The 15,531-nt window shown below is 34.9% G+C and overlaps 2 protein-coding genes and 1 long non-coding RNA gene across 3 annotated transcripts in view; 2 read left to right on the plus strand and 1 right to left on the minus strand.

The window, feature by feature from the left end:
* Nucleotides 1–727: 727 nt before the first annotated feature.
* On the plus strand, nucleotides 728–2,329 carry LOC109047212. Its single transcript, XR_006157859.1, has 3 exons — nucleotides 728–799; nucleotides 995–1,089; nucleotides 1,381–2,329. It is a non-coding gene; the product is annotated as an uncharacterized LOC109047212 (long non-coding RNA).
* On the minus strand, nucleotides 2,319–8,632 carry LOC109047211 (renin receptor-like). The gene is made up of 9 exons (XM_042749101.1): nucleotides 8,475–8,632; nucleotides 6,569–6,699; nucleotides 6,359–6,487; nucleotides 5,922–6,017; nucleotides 5,174–5,311; nucleotides 4,664–4,717; nucleotides 4,352–4,501; nucleotides 3,245–3,355; nucleotides 2,319–2,909 (listed from the first exon to the last, which is right to left on the minus strand). Exons 1-9 carry the CDS (start codon nucleotides 8,524–8,526, stop codon nucleotides 2,715–2,717), a joined length of 1,056 nt encoding a protein of 351 aa, XP_042605035.1. The 5' UTR covers nucleotides 8,527–8,632; the 3' UTR covers nucleotides 2,319–2,714.
* Nucleotides 8,633–13,970: 5,338 nt separating this feature from the next.
* The window catches only part of LOC109047203 (BCL-6 corepressor-like), a 46,865-nt gene continuing 45,304 nt past the window's right edge, over nucleotides 13,971–15,531 (plus strand). The window contains 1 exon segment of the mRNA XM_042749701.1: nucleotides 13,971–14,923. The gene's annotated coding sequence lies outside the window, so the exon portion shown is untranslated.

Here is a 15,531-nt window from a genome sequence, read left to right on the forward strand (position 1 = left end):
TATGAGCAAAACAAGCACAGAATGAGGACGGCGCAACTTTTACTCTTCTGTAAGTTACTGAGTGTAATTTCTGTCTGATCTTCACATGACTGAATAGTTTTCAAGGTTGAAAGAGTTATGTGTTTTACCATGTGTTTTATCTTCACAGGTCTGCTGGTGTGTCAAACTACAGAGAGTTTAACTGATAAACTGGTGAATTTAGGGGAAAATGTGACTTTACACTGTGAGATTGATGTAAAAGAGATTTATTGGGTTTTCCAGAAACCGTCAGACTCTCCGGTGATAATACTGCGAACTTTCACAACAGAATCTTCATCATCTCTTGTACAAGACCAAAGACTGAAAGACAAATATTCATCCCTAACTTCAAGCCAATTATTTATTTTTAATATAACTGTTCATGAATTAGGAATATATTATTGTGCAAAACCTGGCATAATTCTACAGATCAGCAATGGCACCAGACTTTACATCAATGGTAAGTATTTCGAAATCACATTTACAATTGACACAAAAAAGTATGAATATATTCATAACTATAAATGATCTAAAAATAATTTATTATATGTTTTGCTACAATAAATGTATGCTTTTACATTTAAGTCTATCAGAGGCATTTAATCATATTTGGCATTAAAAACCTAAAACTGATGAGCGTTCTTCTATTTAAGATCTGTCAAACAGAATCTGGAACAAAATCAAACAAAAGACAAACAGCAGGAACAATCACTGGAGATGTACAGGATTTTGACTGTTACATCCATCCTACTGAATTCTGTGCTGATTATTGCAATAATAGGTGAGGTTTCTGAGATACAATCACTTTGAAAGTACAAAAAACATGATGGTATGTTAAAATAATCTGCCCGGTAAATTAGGTTTAGTGCATTCCTTTCTGAAAAGTTTTGTTTGAAGTGTACTCAACTATTGTTTCATAATAACATTGATTTCATGATAATATAACTTAACCAAAATGTAATGCACTATACTTTAGGTATGTTAATGATCAAACTTAAGAAGCCAAGAAAAAGTCGACGACAACCCCAGAATGTTGAACCAGAGCAGATCGAGGACTTAAACACTGCACAGGTAAGACTTTATATTAATTATTGCCATTCAAGTTCATAATACAAAATGTTTCCAAAATTTTCAGGCAACAGCTAAAATGTCTCATCAAATTATTCTATTGTTTCTCTACTAAACTCATTAGTTGTGAAATGTAAACATCTTAAGCAGCTGTGAAACACATACAGCTTGCTAACATAACTCTACTAGATGTTCTACAAATGTTCAAATGTTTTACAAAATCATCCAAATGTGTTCATGTGTGTGATGAAGAGGTTTATAAAGTGGCTAATTTCATTCTTATTGTTCTCGTAGTATTCCGAAATCGAGTTACCCACATATTCCAGAAGAGAAAATCCCATTCAGACAAACGGCACTTATGAACTTCTTCAGAAGCCAGAGCTGCATCCTAGATCAACACATGCAGAAATCATCACAACATACAAAGTTGATAATGAGGCAGTCTGACACCTTCTGTGCATGAATCCTTTTCGGTAGGATTAAGTTTTATAAAGGTCAATATGTTTCCGTCACTGTTTGAATGAAAACATGTTATTTGCTTATTTATAAAATGCATAATTTGGAGCAAATACCTTAGACATGTTAACAGATCAGGCTTGATTAATGTGTTTCAATGCATTAACATTAAATTACAATGGACAATATGTATTAATCCTGATTAATGTATATTCATGTTAACATACATAACTAGTTTATTATGAAGTATATTATTTAAGTTTGATTGTATTGATTGTAATTGATTTTATTTTAAGTGGTTAATCATGCATGCTGGTTTAGGATGATTTAGTTGGTCCCCAGACTGGCCAAGCTGGTGTTTAGCTGGTCTCCCAAATCTGGCCAGCTGACAAGTACCCAAACCACATCAAAAACCATAAAATTAGGTCAGAAAACGACTTTTCTTGAATAAAAGTGCAAAAACAATTATGATACAAGGTCGAACAAAGCACAAAATGGGAAGATAAAAACATGGTCTAGATATGCAACACTGACTTAGGTTTTGACATGCTTCTATCGTGTGAACAGATTGGTAAAAGTGCTACTTCCTGTTTCTGAAAAGAATAAAAACACCAATTAGAGAACAACAGCGAAATGTCTACATGCATTAAGGTCAAAAACTAGTTAAGAGGTCTAGGGTTAAAAATGGTTTCAGAAAGTGTTTTAAACTTTCTGAACATTGTTTTCATCAGTAAAGTGTTGTAGCATGCACTTGTGACTCATAAAGACATTAAAACTTGTTTTAAGAGATGGGTGTTTTTTTTTTATTATTATAATTGGAGCAATTACACTATATCGAGTATTCTGGAAGGAAATCAGCACAATGAAGTGAACAACAAACAATAAATAGAGTTAAATTTCAATTCTTTACATCCTAACATCAGATTTTCCTCTTCGATAGATTCACATTATGCAAATCTACGAGATACAGCAATTAAGAAACGTCACAAACAATTTTATTTGTCCATCTATCAACAGGCATCAATAAATAATCTTTATATCGGTGTTTGATTGTGTCATGAAGGCGAAGCATTTATACAAGCAATTCTGTGGTACCCACATCAAAAATAAAACGCATTCAAACGCACTCAAATACAAAACACAAAATGGAATGGGGTGTGTGATGGACGTCATCAGTCCAGGCGGATCTTCTGATTGGTCATCCTGTAGATGATGCTGTCATATCCAGGATCCATGTTCCAGAGGTTGTACGAGATCACGATGACGGCTAAAGCTAACACGATCATCAGCCACAGGACAATGTTAAAGACCACGGCGTAATCATAGTCATACTTGTAGGCCAGGTTGTAGAGGCTGCCTTCGTTAGTCTGAAACAACCACATTCTAGCGTTACATGTAGGTCAACCTTCAAAATTAGGTCAGCGAAGGGGGTTTCTACTGTACTGTTACCGTCTTTGTTTTAGAACAAAACAAACTGGTTATGGGTTGGAAAGGTGAGGGTCGCTAAGATAAAACTACACGCTTCTATTTGCTAACCAGCTACTACAGCTTATGCAATTCACGTTTAATGTCTTACAGAAGTGGTCTTGAAACGATTCTTTCTTCTCGTACCCTGACGAATAAGAATAATGCTGAAAACGAGGACCTGATCCAATTTTAAGTTTTTTTTTTTTGTATGTAGAAATGTTTGCAGTTAACTTACGGTCTGAAGGATGGAGCGTGACTTCCGGGTCAGAGGGGCTTCAAATGTCTTCACCGTCACCACTTCTACAACCGCGTTGTTTGCATAGACGTTGGCCACATCGTCTGCGAACTTGTTCATGTACAAACAAACAGATTTTAACGTAAAAGTACTAAAAACAGCAGTACTTTTTATGTATTATTTAGTACAACTAGGCCAAAAAACAAACACATTTTATATCTGGAACCAAGTAGAGAAATACATACGAAAATGTAATTAATGAATAATGAAATTTAATGAACGATGATGATCTTATGTTCATGACAAAACAATAAAAAGAGAAATTTGTAGATATCTAAATAACCTAAAATTTGTCATATTAGGGGCTAAAAGCAAAGCTTTTAAATATTTTGGCTTAATTTATTTTAACTTGTTATATTAACAGTTTTACACAGTAAAAGTGTGCCATTTTTTTAGCTTAAAATAAGTAAAGAAATAAAGCATAATATAATTATTTTTTTTTGCTTAAAAATGCCTTAATGCAAAATAAATATAAAAATCTTAATTGTCCTAAGGCTTAATTAAAACAACAACGATGACAAAAAACTACTAGTCTTCCTTATTTCTAGCAGAACATTTTATCAACTTGTTCCATGTTCCATATAAAAAAAAACTTTTGCTTGCGATTAAGTTTTAGAATTCTGTAATTATTGTCATATTATTGAAATATTGTCATTTACACTGCTATCTATTACACAATATGAACACATTATCAAACTGCATTTACATTAATGTAACACTGACTGTAATGTATTTTGAAAAAAAAAAAAAATTACAGTAAAAGTAATGTACTTTGTTGCATTAGAGACCATTGTGTCAGTAAACAAGAAAGAGGCTAGCACAGCAGTGTTATCTGAGTATCACTGATATCACTAATATTTAGAATTAGTTTTTATTTTTATATTTCCAGTTTGATTTTAGTTTAGTTTAGTAACTACCATTTTTATTAGTTTTTATTTTAGTTCAGGTGAACATTTTTATACATTTTTTATTCCAGTTAAAATGTATTTTAAATAATAGAAAGCTGATGTTTTAGTAAACTATAATAATGCAGCACAGTCTCCATACCTTCTGCAGAGCAGACGTCAGGATCCTGGTAGCGTCGGCGAACTGAGGAGAGTCTGTGCCATAACGACGGACGATCTCCTCCAACCCCGCAAGCTCTAGAGAGTACAGGTCAGGAGCCGGGTCTTTAGCCAGATGCTTGTGTTTCTGCAACTGTAGCACACAGAAAGAAACACTTCAATAAACACAGAATCAATAGAGTAAATTATCAGTGAAAAAGGACAATTCACTTTGTTTTAAAAAGTTGCCACGGTAATTTAATCTGATTACATAGATTTTGTTTGTTTTTTTCTCAGAGCAAACAGAGAAACTCACCAGAGCTGAGATGTCATAAAGCACCTGAACCTCAGAGAGGAACAGAAGATCAGCCTGAAAAACACAGACCACCACACGAACACATTCAAACCGGTTTATTTAGATCAACGCATAGTTTAGGGTGGGAAACAAAAAACCAACATGCATCTACCTAAACGACGGTTTCTATCTGTAACAACTACTTTCACATGTCGATATTTTCAGAAGCCACTTCCTACAAAGACCGAAAAACTGCTTCAGAAACTGTTACAGTCCATGTCTGTATAAAGCGTGTGAATACCGTAAACACTAATAAATAAATGACAGACAGACAGACAGATAGATAGATAGAGGGGTGCAGGATCTGGAAAGATCCTCAAGCTGGGATTCGAACTTGGGACGCCCATAGCACAACGATGCTGTATGTCAGCATGCTGCCAACAAGGCTATCAGTGCCGACAGATAAATACATTTTTAATTAGTTATTTGACATCTATGGACAAAGTAGATCTCAACACCATGAGTCTTCACCTCATTATTACGGCTGAGAGAGATGAGAGGAAGGGACGTGAGGACAGATCCATCCTGGGACAGACGTCCACGGATCTGCTGCAGGGTCACGGGCAGGTCCTCAAAAACCGTGTTGGCCATCCCCATCATATACAGCCTCTGAAACACACAATCAAGACATTTCTTAATATTAGACACGTATACAATAAATGTTTTGGGTTCAAAACATGTCCCATTTACATCATCTATGACTCTGTGAGAATTTCACAAAAAAACTAACAATTTAGACTTGTCTCTCAGTTTGTTAAATAAAAAAAATTATTTACTTTACTAATTATAAACAACATAATTGAAACTATTTTTAAATTACCATAATAACAGCAAAAAAATTTTTTTATCTTAGTGCTATATCAACACATACAGCAATTAAAAAAAAGACACATAAGATAAATAATAATAAAAAAAAAAAATCTAAAATCATCATTTAAAGCATGATTAGACAACTCTTTTTTTTTTTATACATATACAAACTACAAACTTTTAACTTAACACTGAATAAAAATGCTAATTTTCCAGTATTAAAAAAAACAAGTCAGTTCAATTGAATTGAATATTCTTTACAGTAGGTCTCATTTCAACTTTGCATTTAATAGCATTGGATTTTAAGCATCTCACGTGCATCTTCATCTGCAGAGCACTTTGTGTGTTTGCAGGCATCACTTATGTGGTTAGTGAGTCATAATGTGTCAGAAATTCGCTGAGGTCATACCTCCTCACTAGGGGCGAGCTGCAAGACCACAGGGGTGCTGTCGGCAAACAGAGTGTGCACCGTGTTTGCCACACTGTCCAGAGTGAACGGAACCGGCTGAAACCAGACAGACAGAGACGGATAGACAGACAAAGTAGTGCCATCAGTCTCATGATGCAAAATAAGGGAAGTCTAGCAGGGAAAATACATGGCTACTCAATCCAGAAATATCCTAATTTTCTGGAACTTACAAATTAGCTGTCGAAACTTCTTTTTTTCTGTTTTCAGGGTCAAAAGGGACTTATTTAACTTTACTCATTCATTTAAAGGTCAAAGTGACAACATACACATTGTATCAAAGACATAAAAGCAAGAAAGAGTCAGAGACAAAACCAGCTTTTGCATTCATGCACCACAGACCCTAAAATAACCCATGCACATGAGAATGCATCACTCACATTTTCGAGAGGGTAGGAGGAAATGTTTTTCGGAAAGTCGAGGGTGTCCAAGCCGCGCACGACAATCAGAGCGTTTGCACGCGGGCGTTGGAAGAGCGAGCCCGCAGCCAGACCTGGCCAATCAAGATCCTGCAAACAAAACAACAAGCTCACTACAGCGTTTACATGAAGACATCACATGTGCCATTACATGATTAAATAGACGTATACCTCACGGATGGAGAAGCCCATGGTCAGGGCGACTAAATCGGGGACCTTTTCTCCTGATATAGGCCATTGTCCATCCTGGAATGTCACATATGGCGGGCTGCGCAGAACAGTCAAGCTGTCGCCCAAAACACCTGATAGAAAATAGTACAGAAAACAATGCTGATATACATTACCACAATCTTTCTTTGCAATAAATGACACTTGCTTTAATATTTTGACAGCTAATGCAATGACATTCATAATAAGGTCCTTCGAAAGGTTTGCAAAAAAATAAAAAAAAACTGTATAAAATACAGTACAGGTCAAAAGTTTGGAAACATTACTATTTTTAATGTTTTTGAAAGAAGTCTCTTCTGCTCATCAAGCCTGCATTTATTTGATCAAAAATACAGAAAAAAACAGTAATATTATGAAATATTATTACAACTTAAAATAATAGTTTTCTATTTGAATATACTTTAAAAGAATAATTTATTCCTGTGATGCAAAGCTGAATTTTCAGCATCATTACTCCAGCCTTCAGTGTCACATGTAACATCCAGTCTATCACATGATCATTTAGAAATCATTCTAATATTCTGATTTATTATGAGTGTTGGAAACAGTTCTGCTGTCTAATATATTTGATGAATAAATGGTTAAAAAGAACTGCATTTATTCAAAATTAAAAAAAAAAAAATCTAATAATATATATTCTAATAATATATTTTCTTTACTATCACTTTTTATCAATTTAACACATCCTTGCTGAATAAAAGTATTGATTTTATTTAAAAAAAAAGAAAAAAAAAAATTACTGACCCCAAATTACTGACCAGTAGTGTATATTGTTATTACAAAATATTTATATTTTTTTACTTTTTATTCATCAAAGTATCCTAAAAAAGTATCACATGTTCTGAAAAAATATTAAGCAGCAGAACTGTTTCCAACTTTGATAATGAATCATCATATTAGAATGATTTCTAAAGGATCATGTGATAATGATCCTAAAAATTCAGCTTTGCATCACAGAAATAAATGATAATTTAAAGTATAATAAATTTAAAAACAATTATTTTAAATTGTAATAATATATCACAATATTACAATCAAATAAATGTATTTTTTTTGATGCTAAAAAATCCAGTATTTATCAGCAAAACAAACTTCTAAAAAAAAATCAATAAAAATAGTAATGTTTCCAAACTTTTGACCTGTACTGTATATAAATTAAATAATAATAAAAATAAGATTTAACAAAATAAATACAAATTATATTAAAATAAGTAAAAGAAATGACGAAAATAAATATATTCATACAAATAAATATAAACATCTATCAGTACCATCTTATAGTAGTACAGTAAAAAAGCTAAATAATGTAACGTAACAAACTAAATATTTTCCAAATAATATCGCATATTTATAATATGATTTCTTGTTCTGTAAAAACTGGGAATTTCTAAGCACATACAAATATATAAATGCCTTTCGTACGAAAATGATAACATTTTGGCTTCTAAAAAAACTAAACATTGAAAAGCCCTTTCCTAACACAATGACCAGTTTAAAACTCATATCAATACTATAACAACCATATTACTGCTCAACAACGTAAGATGTTTTTTAATGAACATGACTGTCACATGACTTGCTAGGGCTTCCTCATTCACTATCAACATTTAACAGCAAAAACCGTTTGTATTTCACAGCATAAAGCCACATAAACACAATATCGTAGCAGATCCACATAAATAAAATGGATTCAATTAATTGTATAAAAGAGATCAACTGGATCGAGTTACATGACTGCGGATTAGCTCACTGCACTCGTAATTTTTTCATTAAACAAGCGCTAAAAACACACCGACCCGGCTAAATAAAACCCCGTACATATAAAAGATACAGTATAACGTCAATTTACCTGATAAAAGGCATAAAAGCGCAAACACCGTGCTGATAATTGGTCGATTCATCTCAGCAGGGTCTTTCTGATGGACTGGCTTCCTCGCAATACCGGTCACGTGACACGGGCCCACCGCATGACGTCGTGCGTCATGACGTCGCTGCTGCTGTCCCTGTAGCGCTTCGGCTTTCACTGCGGCACTTTTAAACCTTATCTGACAGACCTTAATTAAAAATGAATGTTCGATCATGCAAATTTGCTAGCTAAAATAGGTTTATAATGCTATTAAGCGACACAATTAACACCAAAAGAGACTTTCTGAGAAAGTAAGCAGTGACGTGAAGAACCATCTCGAAAAAATGTTTTCGATAATATAGCCTAAGTTTTATTATTTCGATTTTTTTAAACTCAGTTAGCTTACTACATCACTTAGCTTGTAGCACGTAGGCTACCAAATTTGATTTCTGACAGGAATGAAAACAAGGCTGTGAGGAATAGAGGTAGCTTATGTTCAGTGGATTATAATGTTGATTAGCAACATACAGATTAAACAAATGTAGACAAAAACTTCATAAAAGAGTTTTTAAAAGTTGTGACATTTGTCCATCGCTTGCCATTATAAAGACCGTCTCTCCCTCATAGCCTCGTTTTCATCCTAACTTGACTGCGGATCTTCTTTCTGATGAAATACATTAATAACAGGATAGTGTATTATAATTGTGTATAATTAGAGCATAAATAGGCTACACTTTGATTTGATTCCATATACTGCTACAGCTCAAAAGACAGAATAATAATAATAACAAAAACACTACCGAAGTTAAACTAGCAATTTGTAGGTCATAGTATTTATATGCATACATTTCTTGTTTTTATTAGCAATTTGAATACAATCTGAGGACCATGATCTTGCCTCGTATCGTTGATGGTCCTCTCCAAGCGTGCTGATTTTCTTGTAATATCACCGTTGTCCACTTGGAGGAGCTCTTGTTCCGTCACTAACTGCTCGTATCGCCCGTGTTTATCTCCGCGAGCCAGCGATCATCTCCCTGCGCCTGTGACATTAGTTTCACGTGTCTCCTAACGCAGATCATCGCCACATGTTCGGCCGAGAAGCCTTATGTGACTCATGATATTTCAAAACAAGTCAATAAGTCAACGAGTAGTATATTGAAAATAAAGTCTGAGTTGAAATAGAAGTAAAGAGGCTGCATGCATGATAGTTATTTATATAAAGAATATACATATCTTGGTGAGCTGTAGGCTGATGATCAGATTGATGATGACTCAGACGTTGAGAATATGTTTGGTAATTAAATTATATATAATACTGATATATAGTATAAGCTAGCAGCCTACTGCTGCATAAGACAAAATCATGGTGTGTTTTCAAAAATAGGCAATAGAGAGTTGATCCACATTATATATATATATATATATATATATATATATATATATATATATATATATATATATATATATATATATATATATATATACATACACACACGCACACACATAAACACACATCAAAAACATTGAAATTGGCATAGGGTATATTTTAGGTCTGGTGACACACTTTGTAACATTTTCAACACTTTCACTTTCAGAGTGCACATTTTCTGCATGCTCTTTCGATTAAAGTTATAATTTTTATAACTATGATAGCAAAAGAAGAGAGCTTGTTACACTCCAATTATCCTTTTAATATACGTTCAAAACACTCATGGGCAACACACATCATTTGCTTTGGTCTTTCAGTCAATAACAAATATCAGAAATATCACCCACAACCTAATCCATTTAACATGATCGTTTCAAAAGCACTGTTTCCGTCTCTTGCCCGCGGAGGAGATTTTGTCCCGCACAGTGTTTGAGGTCCGTTCTCGCCCTGAGCAGCGGGACTGGAGCGCGCTGAGCGCGACCCCGTGACACGCCTCCTCTGATTTTCACATTCCATTAGGTAATTCAATAGCAGACAATTAGACTGACCCAGCCATCGGCCCACCCAACGGGACACTGCCGACTCAATGACCCTGATAGGGCAACGCTGCAGAAGTCTGCCTGGAGTTCCGTGTCATCCATGAGCATGTAAATTATTAATTACAGTTATAATATACAGTATATACAGTAATAACCACTGGTGGTGGTGGAGGAGATTCCCCTCTTCTATGTGAAGCGCTTTGAGTGCACAGAAAAGTGCTATATAAATATTAGGAATGATTATTATTATTATTATTAGAGAAGTGTAAGATATTATTAGATAAATAATTAATTTATGAATCATAAATATTTTAAATATTGTTTCAGGGTTATTCTATATGAAGATGTACCTTTTAATAAATATATGATATTAAAAAAAAACAATAAAATGGGTGCCTATATATATTAATTAAAATAAGCCAATTCTTGAATATCTTATTGTTTATTTGAAAGTTACAATAATACAACATTGTGACTTGTTTTATTATTATTATTAAAATAAGTGCAATTTTATTTATTTGTTTATTTGTTTGTTTGCTTATTTATTTAAGTTATAGTAATAAAACATTGTATCAATACCAATAAAAACTTTATTTATTTATTTATTTTATAATTTTGTGTCTTTTTGTAATTAATTGTGTTTTTGCATATATATATATATATATTTAATTTTCATACATTTATATATATATATATATATATATATATATATATATATATAATAATATATATATATATATATTTAATTTTCATACATTTAAAAAATATATATGATTATTATTAAAATAAGTAGGCCTACCAATTTAATTATTCATTTATTATATGGCAACACTTCTGTTTTCAACAATTGTGGCATTAATGAGAGTTTTTTTTCCAGTAGCTAATTTTTGCATTTTGTATTTTTAAATTGTTTTTTAATGTATTTTTAATAACTTAAAGCAACGTAGAGCTTTTTATCTTTATTTTTAAAATATTTTATTTTTAAAATATTTTATATTTTTAATATTTTATTTTATTTACCATGTCAATAAATAAATAAATCTAAATACCACGTAAATAAAACGATACATTAGATAGATAGATAGATAGATAGATAGATAGATAGATAGAAAAAAAAAAAAAAAAAAAAAAAAAAAAAAAAAAAAATAAAAAAAAAAAAAAAAAAAAAAGATAGATGCATATATTAAGTATTTCTGGAGCAATTCTACCGTTTTCACAAGTGCAGACGGTGACTCGGCCCGTTCTCTGTTGGTCTGACCGGTTTGAATGACAGATCACGCCTGCAAGTGACAACCTCTCGATGAGAAGACATTAACACCGGCGCTGACGGCCACTCACTCGTCTCTTCCCCTTCCTCTGTCTCTTTATTCCGCGAGAAAACGCGAAGCGCAGCGCCTCGGGCACTGAACACAATGGAGAGCTGAAGAGGGTGGGACGGGGGTTTGAGAGAGAGACCCCATGCATGTATAAATGAAGGCTGCATGGGGGAAGGTAGGGGCGGCCTTGAGGAGATCAGATTAAACAACAATACAAAAGCCCACCACACTCGCCTCTTATTTATTTAGATTTTAATGAATGGGGAGCGTTTGTGTCAGCTGAAGAATTCTAATATCCTATAAGGCCCTCGCCGTGTTAAATTAGACCCAACGGCCTGTTTATTTCAGGATTCATTTTAGGAGATTCGGGAGTGCCCGTTGTTTAAATATGTATGTCCAACACAGTCTCTGAAAACATCAACTCAATACGTTCATACTCCCATACATTCTCACATATTGGAGCGTTGCTCACAAAGACGCTTTGTCTCTTTCTTATCAGTAGATAACATTATCGTTTTCTTTTATTATCTCTTCAGAATTGTACGTTTTATAGTCTTCAAATAGTGTCTGTTTTGATTGAATTTGGGTCTCATTTGCTACTGGTTAATTCTAGTTAGATGCTTGGGAAGGATTTCATATTGCAATATTCAGCCTAGATAAATTACTTGAGAGGCCCAAATCAATAAGACTGTGAAGAACTTATTCACGTATTTGTTTTATTTTTTAGATTTTCTAAAGTAAGAATCCAAATGGCCATCCAACACATGTCACAGTATACTGGACCTTTATTACGTTATTTGACAAAAACACCAACTTGTAGTTTGACCAAAATATTAGACAAAACCATAAAACTTAAAAAGATTTTAAATGGCATTAGACTTTAAAACATCTCTGGATCATGTCATCTCTCTAGAAACAGAATTGATGAATATGTTCATGTTGAATTATGTTATAATGTTATACATAAATTAAAGTCTGTTTTTACAGTTTATACTGGACTTCTTCATTACACTATATCTCCATTCCGAATTTTGTTCAAACACTAATCGTTCGCCTGTGAAAATAGGACTCTGAGCACGTTCCCGAGCTCTTTAAGCGCGTTCCCCAGCGCTGTGACCTCCAGGTCGCCTCCCCCGGGGATAAGGCTTGCGTGTGGGGGAAGGGTTTGCCCGTCAGGCGGTGGCCAATACATCCTCCGTCAAAGCCCCGAGCAATCCTGTTACACACGCAGCTCGCGCGATTATCCTGCTCCTCTTCTAGGCGCGACAAAAACAGCCTCTCGTGCAAAGCGGCCACAAACATCAGCCATATTTACAAATATTCTATTTAAATTAGTTCTTATTTAATTATAAACATACGTCATCCTAGCTAACATCTTAATGTTCTGAAACGTTCTAAATGCTCTAAAAATGGAATGCATTTCAAACGTTAAATTTAGGTTGTGGGAACTTGCTTGGAGCTTTGATTATTAAGCTAATCATTTCAGTAGGTAGTTGATGAATAGGATGAATAGTTCCAGTAATTTTGTTCCCAGGTTTACAAAAGTGTTCTTAGCACTTAAAACATCCTGAGAATTTCATCAGCTTTAAACGATGTTGCACTAAGAACGTTTCTTTCATTTTAATGAAAACTTTCATTAAACATTTTTAAAAAGTTTACCCATGACATTAGCACCATTAATGTGTCCTTTTAGCCTAAAATTTTAAATAAAGCTTTGGTTTCAGCTTCATATTTCTAGGCTCCAGTGAAGTCTGTCATTTATTTTTTTTTGAAAGTGCATTTCTGATCACATTTCAACTTGATCACATTACTTTTTGAAAGTGCATTTCTGATCACATTCCAACAACTAATTAATTATCTTTATTTTGACTTTTTGACAACAAAAGTACAACCAAAATGATACCTGCTATACAATAAAAGTAAAGAACTGCATCTATTTTATTTAGGCCTTCGTCTTAATGTGTGTCTGAATGAGGGTTTTAAGCGTTCTGTTTGATATGATTTTAATGCTTGATCAATCTTATATTGAAAATTTAAAATACAAATTTTTCTGCTTAAAAAAAAGTCACATTTATATCTAGGCTATATAAGCCATCTATAATGTTTAAAACACCCTATAAATCCACCAACCACCTCCTTCTCTCTTTATAATATAAGCCAAAAATACCGTTTTGTGGTTTTCCAGAAGCCTCTCAGCGGCACTGCCGATTAATTTTGTTTACGGAGCCCATGCGCTGTGCGAAACACCCCCCTCTCGCTGTATTCTACACGGGCGCATCGAGTCGTACAGAGGGAGCGCAGCCTACTGGGTTTATGGTAATTGCGGTTGTTCCCCCGACTGGCCTTCTGGGTAAGAGAGAGAGAGATAGAGAGAGAGAGAGAGCGAGCGAGGGAGAGACAGGCGTCTTGCGCTCAGCTTTCATTCCCCGCTGCACGCGCTTACGGAAAGACACGCACACACAAGCAGCAGTCGCGCAAAGCACTCAGCGCGCCAGCGATATCGCGTATCGGAACCGGGACAAAGAGACGGAAAATTTTCCGCGATCGGTCCGTCAGATTAAAGAGAGAGAGAGAGAGAGCGGAGTTCGTGTGGCGGTTTTGTTGGCCAGTGGTCCGTAAATGTGCGTGTGAGGACCGGCCCGTGCACACACGAGCAAACACACTGCTGCCGTTCTCGCGGCGTGGCTCTCGATCGCTCGTTGTCTCGCCAGAGCCCAACATGGCGCTGCGAGGCGTCATATAGCAGACTGAGTTCAGTTCAACCAGAGCCCCGGGGATTTTTCGCCACCTGTGCATTCACGCGATTCGTGTCGAAGCCGTCCTCCTCTTCTGAATCAAAGGAATTACGTTCGACTGCTTTTGCATGGATGTATATGGAGCTCCTATTCGTGTTCACAGTTTTTCCAGGAGTGGATATTCGGCAAGTCCGGAGATACTTTGAACTTCTGAAGGACTTCCTTTGAAAACAAAGAGAAATCTAGGTTTAGTAGATTGACCTGAGTTATACAGGCTACATAGTAATGCAGCTTTCAATAGGAGCATCTGATCCTCTTTGTTTTAACGGGAATCTTTGCATATCTTAAAAACTAAAAGAGTGAAAACTTGCATTTTAAGAGGAAACCCACACTTTCTGGCGACTCGATGAACAACAAGCATCACTACATTCAGGTAAGAACGTTCTTAGCTTTATTATTGTTGTTTTCCATGTCTTATCTGCATGTGTTTGTTCCGTTACATTGTCCAGTCTAGGCAAATGCGTCCGATCAGTTTCGTGCGGACCTCTGGCAAAGCTAAAGAGGGGTTTTGATACCTAAAACTATTTTAAACCACTAACCTTCGCATATAGACTCCTGTTTTGAGATGTATGGTGTAAAACTTGTGTTTGCTGATAAGTTTTCAACATTTTGTCTCTGGGCTGACGCGCTCGCGGCGATGTTGTTGACATTTCTTGCCGGTGGTTTGTGTTTGTATATGAACATCAGACATTGCTTTTCATTTTATAAATCTATATAATCTAATTTTCCTGTCAGTCCGAGGACTGTCTTCACGAGCTAACGAACCATTTCCCATGTTACGGGACTTTCCTTTTTAGTTGCTGACCTTTTTACTGTGCATCACAGTCTATTCATAGCGAAATCAAATCGTAGATTTGTGGAACTGTTGGTTTCTGTGAAATTCACGTGTGTTCATTTTTTTTTTCGTGTTGAGTAATAAGACGGCAGCGCGCGCTCGCGGTGGCGCGTGGACCTTTTTTCCGATCGGGATACACCGCGCAC

The sequence above is a fragment of the Cyprinus carpio genome, chromosome B22, assembly GCF_018340385.1.
Source record: "Cyprinus carpio isolate SPL01 chromosome B22, ASM1834038v1, whole genome shotgun sequence".
Taxonomy (NCBI): domain Eukaryota; kingdom Metazoa; phylum Chordata; class Actinopteri; order Cypriniformes; family Cyprinidae; genus Cyprinus; species Cyprinus carpio.